The sequence below is a fragment of the Dermacentor variabilis genome, chromosome 5 (assembly GCF_050947875.1).
Source record: "Dermacentor variabilis isolate Ectoservices chromosome 5, ASM5094787v1, whole genome shotgun sequence".
Classification (NCBI taxonomy): Eukaryota; Metazoa; Arthropoda; class Arachnida; order Ixodida; family Ixodidae; genus Dermacentor; species Dermacentor variabilis.
In genome coordinates this window covers 79,970,338-79,976,292 of record NC_134572.1, presented here as the reverse complement: position 1 = coordinate 79,976,292, position 5,955 = coordinate 79,970,338, and the positions used below count along the sequence as shown (strand labels likewise).

Here is a 5,955-nt window from a genome sequence, read left to right as displayed (position 1 = left end):
TCGATAAGTGCGTGTACGGTGACACCGTCTACGGCAGTTCAATTTCGTTCGCCGGGGCAGAATGAGGCCTTGAAATGTTCGACGTAAACGCAGTTCTTGCCTCTGGAACTGCGGCTGTTAGTTTTTCTCTCGGGCTGGGCTAAGTCGGCGAACCATCGGGGAAATGGATCGGCGACGTAGGGAAGGCGACCGGCGTGAATCGAAGGGGTGGCGACTGTAGGATGAGTCCGGAGGAAGGTTAGATGGGTCCTGACACGGAAATCGAGCAGGCCTGTAGCTTGATACGCCCCCGCTGTGATGTAAATTGTGGCTGCGACGGCCGCAGAATCGTGCTACGTGGCCCGGAAAATGGCAGTAATAGCATATTGACCGGTTATCAGGTGTTCGCCACGGGGTGACGACAGGGGTTCCAGCAGCCGAGTAAGGAACGACTATCGGACGCGAAGGTGGCGGCGGTACATGGAAGCTGCCGGTGGCCCGGTAGGAATCAGGAGCCGGAGGAGCGTAAGGCCGGGCGACAATGTCAGCGTACGTTAGCGGTCCAGCTGCAGGCTGCGGAGGAGAGCCAGATGGCAGCGCGGCGGCAACTTGCGTCTGAATGACGTGACGAAGCGAAAGAGCCAAGGTTGTCGACGGCTCGGGTGGGCTATTCGCCAGAGAGAGTTGGCGCGCGACTTCCTGACGGATGAACTGCTTTATCTCCGGTATTAAAGCATAGATGTCGGCAGCGTCGCGGCCGAAATCCAACGGAGATAGATCCGCGGTGTCCTGCTGAGCAGCGCGTGTTGATGCACGCTGATTGCGCAGCTCGTCGTACTGCTGACAAAGCTGTATGACCTCGGCAATCGTTCGGGCACTCTTTGCGACGAGCATCTCGAAGGCATGGTCATCGATGCATTTCATGACGTGCTTGATCTCGTCAGCTTCGTCCATAGATGAGTTGACGCGCTTGCAGAGCGAGCGCACGTCTTCAATATAACTGGTGAAGGTCTCATCCTGGCGTTGAGCTCGACTACGCAAGCGCTGCTCAGCGCTAAGCCGGCGAACGGCGGTACGGCCGGAGACCTCAGCCAAAGTTGTCGTGAAAGCGGACCAGGGGCGCGATCGGAGATATTTTGTTCGATACGCGTTCTGGGGTGCGATTTTGTAGGAATGCCTTTTTTCATTCCAATGACTTTTCGCGTGACGTCATCGATTTTGGAAATTGTGTATACGTAGGCACGACGTTTCTTGGATCGTCCAATCAGAAGCTCCCTTCATTGGCCGGATGTTTCTTTCGTATTCTCTTCTCTTCTTCCGGGACTGTATAGAAAAATTGTTTTGTAAAACGGCACTTAATAAAAGCGGACTTCCATGCTGCGTAAAGCAAATTCATTTTGTTACATTACAACGCAAAAGCTGCCGCAGTCCAAAGAAATGCAAACGCAAGTGCTCTATTTTTGAAGCCGTAGCCACATAGTAGTCGGATGTGCATCCAATCCATGCCGTTGAGCGCACGCAAAATGGCAGCCTTTGTTTACCTGTGAACAGCTGACAGCCCCTAGCGTGTCTGTCTGAACAGCTGACAGCCCCTTGCGTGCCCGTAATTGCGGCCCCGCCCCCGTCAGATACTGATTAAGGTGAGTAACTATTGCTCGTGTAGTGCTTGCATTGTCGTGTGGTTTTCGCTGCATGTCTGACGTGTGATAATTTCTTATTTAGGAAGGGCCAAGAAGAATTATCCGTAGCCCCCGAGGTCAAACATTGCAACATAGTGGATCGAGAACTGTCAAGGCATTTTCCATAGGGTACCGCCATGACATAACGATAGTCAAAGTTATCGCTGCATCGGTAATACTTCCTGCACTGATACGCTCCGAGAAAGAAGCTGCTACAACATTAAATGTGAGTAGTGACTTCACCTTTTTTTACATTAGTGGTATGAAAAGGCAGAAATGAGTCGTAGTGAGCACTTTATGCAGGCGCTTAGCTTAGACAGAATGTTTGCCTCTAAATTTCTTACTGTGCTGCGGGCCGGCTGAAATTCCCACGTTGACAAAGAGAAAATGGCAGCAAAAGGGCCGCGGGTGTCGAAAGAGCAGGCGGCTATTCTCGTGCAGTTCATCGAGCAGCACCCATACCTGGCGAGAGCTTCTACAGAGTTCTCGCCATGTATGACTGCTGCTCGAAAAAACGAACTGTGGGAGGAGGTGGCGGCGGTGCTTAACGCACAGGGGCCAGCCGTAAAGACCACCAGCCGTTGGCGCAACCATTGGGCCAAGATGGCCCATAAAGCGAAAAAAGAAGCGGCCAGGGCCGCGAGCGAGAAGAGGTGAGCTTCTAATGATGCTGACAGTAACGTCGTTTCACGTTGTCGTTGTTGCCGTGTTTGCAGGGCTACTGGAGGTGGCAAAGTGGGTGGCGTCGACGGCCGCGTCCTCGACGTCCTTATGAGGACAGGAGGGGTCCTTGTTTCCCCCCCTGAGTACTTCGCCGATAGCGAGGTGCGTACATTAGATTTAAAAAAGTGTTGTTTGTGTGACCTGCTGTGACCTCACAAATTTTCAGCATTACATTGTAACACAATATTGCAAAATTTTTAAGCCCTTTTTCTGTGCAAGTGACAATATAGGTTATGTACTCTGAGCAGCAACTTGTGTACATGATGCGCATTGCACACACTGCTCGCAATGTCTGAACACTACTATGATTGCAGGACGACATAAGTTCAGAGGAAGCTGCAGGGCCCAGCGGTTCCCGCAGACATCCACCAGCGACAACTGCCTTCGTGGTGTCGGGCCCTGCAGCTGTTGCTGGGCCAAGTGGCCTTACACGTAAGGCAGTGACCTAGCTTTTGTAGTAGCAGTGTTGTTTGCAGTTGCTGCATGATCTTGCTATGAAGTAAAGTACGTCACTGTGCTGTTATTACCTCTGTGTCCAGCATCCAGCTCTTATTCATGGAGGAGAAATGCAAGACTACAAATGACATGATGTTGTAATAGAGATTCCTTGTGCATGTTATAGGTTACTGCTACCAGCAACTTTCTGTGGCATCTTTTGCTCTAACTACCTGTTTTGTGTATCATTATTGTAGCTATGCAGCTATAATGACATTTCAAAGTGACTGGTTAGGACAATCAATCTGTGTAGGTCGGATAACAGTGAATGAGCAGTCTTTGCTTTTGCCTTGCATGAAGAGCCACCGGCTACCCCCCAGGTGCTGCGGCCTACCACCCAGGTGCCGCAGCCAACCCCGCAGGTGCCGCAGCCTACCCCTCGAGAGCCACGGGCACCCCGTAGACAGCCCAGGCAGCAGGAACTCGATGGTGCTGTGGTGACGGCTACTGCCGCATACGTTCGCCAGAGCCAGTTGGAGGAAGCGAGAGTTCAAGAGGACACCCGCTTCCGCCAACAACTGCTGGAGCAAAACCGGCAGGTGTGTGTAAGGCCACAGATGTATATTTTTCTGCGTATGAAATTGATGAGCATATGACCTCTCTAAAAATTATATTAATCAGTGAACAAGCATAACGTATACGTGTAGTCCTGTGGTGATATCTTGTACACATTTGCGTGATATAACATGTGTAAATATCTACGCAATTATGTGGCAAAAAGAAAAAAGTGGCGTTGAGTTCAAGGAAGCAGGTATTGCAATGGAACACATCTTAATAGAATGCGACGGCACAAGTTTGATGGGCCAGAAAGATATTTCCAGTGTTTGAACATACAATGACAAGACAATAGCCTGCAAACGCGGATGAATGCAACACACGAAGGCCTTGTTACTGAGCTTCTGTAATTAAACTAATTACACGTCTTTACTAAGAGCACCACGAGGCCCACATGCAGAGCCTGCGGCAGCACCACGAGGCGCACATGGAGAGCCTGCGGCACCTCGGGGAGGAGGTGGCGGGAATGCGGGAAGTGCAGCGGCAGCGCCTCGAAGTGGCGCGTCGGTCGCACGAGACCAACGAGCGCCTGCTTCAGCTGCTGCTGGCTGCACTGGGGCATGGTGGCAGCCAAGCACCTCCCCCCTCTCAGGACCCACATAATTAAAGGATGCAAAGGTAGCATAGGCAAGGAATTTGTAACTTATCTTAAAATTTGGTGAGTGCAGTGTTTTGAGCTAAAACGGGTATATCTACATATATCGCCAAGTTTCCCAAAGGCCTCGCGCTCAAATCGCCCGTTTCATTCCCTCAGTGCACTGCTCGAGAGGCTGTCTCTCGTGCGCAAGTGAGACAGCGACAGAGTGCCGAATACCGCCTGACATCGTTTCGCAGTTGTCATCATTGCCAAACTAATAATCTTCACTATTTACACTGTGCTTTCCTGACTCTTGTAATTGTCACTTTTCGTTTTGGCTTATCTCACAGTGGTGTTACCGCTGTGAGAGCCCTAAGGATTAATAAAGTCATGCGTCTTCTTGCTCGTGTTTCCTTGGCTGAATTTCACTTTTGCTAAATTTCTTATTCATGAGTAATATACACAACGCAAGTCATCTTGGCAAAGTCGCAGGGCTGGTGATTGTATAGTTTTCTTGATACGACCCTTTAACTCTCACCTACACTTCATCTCACATTTAACTGGCATCACTGCCTAAGGTTGGAGGCGTATATATACGCAGGCAATGTCATTGAGTTGCGGAATATAATTCCGGGCGTAACTGTATGATTATTGACGAGATTATATAGTTTTAGCTTTGCTCGGTGCGTTGCATATCATCATCATCATCATCATCATCATCATCATCATCATCATCATCATCATTGTTTTATGTCCATTGCAGGACGAAGGCCTCTCCCTGCGATCTCCAAATTTGCTGATGTATTAATGATATGAAGGGAAAATATTGCTAGTTTGCAAAGGATTAATTGCTGAAGTCACCCTTTCATGGAACCATAAGTAGCATAGCCATTGCAGCATGAATTTTTTCTTCAAGGTTTACTTCAGCCATAAGAGCGTGCACACCATCAGGCTCACCTGCAAAAGTGCCTGTAGGCCTGGTGTGTGCGGGCATTCCGACTGTGGCACTGCAATTTTGAGGTGCCTAGTTATTGTCATGTCAATTTAAGCACGACGCCACACTGCAATTGTTCTACAATTTAATCCTTGTCATCGAATGGTGAAAGTTTCAGGCCTTACTACAATGTCGAAAGCAACCTGCCAATATACACAGCAAAAAAGAAAAAAAAAGTTATGAAAATTCCTTGCCTATGCTCCTTCTTTTCATTTGTAATGTTTATTTTTTGTTTGTTGCATATTTGTTTGTGTCACTACCTACTGAGCTGGAATGTCTCTTTTCTTGCACATCTGTCTCACTATCAAACATTTTGTTGTCATTCAGTAATCTTTCAGGTTGTGATACATTGTATTTTAGCCCTTGTGGTGCAATTTGTGTGTAATATTTATGCAGTTTGTCTTACTGAATATTAAAGTATGGTGCTATGGCTCTTTCAGTTTCAGAGCGCCACAACAGCATGTTCCTTTCACATGTAGTGATGTACCTATACATTTCGCTGTGATAAATATTCGGTTGGCGTGTGATTTAAGCACCTGCTCATTTCTGTTTCTGGTGCAGTTTAAGCCAGTTGTTATTACTGTGTACTTGTGCAGTGTACAACAGTTTTCTTAAACGATGCATGTCGTTACCTGTGATATATTATGATGCAAGAACAATGTGATCCAATATTTATTCCAACGTGTCTGTGATATGTTGCATAATGTCTCTACTACTGAGTACTCACACTTCTTCAATGTAGAGACTGTTGCATGTGATGTGTACATAAACAAGTGTATGTTGAAAGCTGAAATACAGAAAGGTGCAGTTTTCCTCTAGTGCTTTTATTTAGACATCGCAACCACATTTCTAGTGCTAGCTTGCACTGTACAAATATTACTGTATAACATTGCTGAGTTCTGCTATATACAAGTGAGGTCACTTTGTTGAAATCTATCAACTGCTCGCGGGAG

At 47.8% G+C, this 5,955-nt stretch overlaps 1 protein-coding gene across 1 annotated transcript; it reads left to right on the top strand.

Moving 5' to 3' along the window:
- Window positions 1–1,338: 1,338 nt before the first annotated feature.
- Window positions 1,339–4,043, top strand: LOC142581913 (uncharacterized). The gene is made up of 6 exons (XM_075691358.1): window positions 1,339–1,619; window positions 1,702–1,884; window positions 2,375–2,483; window positions 2,696–2,813; window positions 3,177–3,415; window positions 3,811–4,043. Coding segments are annotated over exons 2-6 (696 nt in total). The 5' UTR covers window positions 1,339–1,619; window positions 1,702–1,882; the 3' UTR covers window positions 4,039–4,043.
- Window positions 4,044–5,955: the final 1,912 nt, after the last annotated feature.

What these genes read in the sequence shown, in the direction of transcription:
- LOC142581913 (XM_075691358.1), top strand. An exon ending in AGTACTTCGCCGATAGCGAG is followed by an intron (nt 2,484 to 2,695) that starts GTGCGTACATTA and finishes CTATGATTGCAG; the next exon opens with GACGACATAAGTTCAGAGGA. An exon ending in TGGGCCAAGTGGCCTTACAC is followed by an intron (nt 2,814 to 3,176) that starts GTAAGGCAGTGA and finishes CCTTGCATGAAG; the next exon opens with AGCCACCGGCTACCCCCCAG.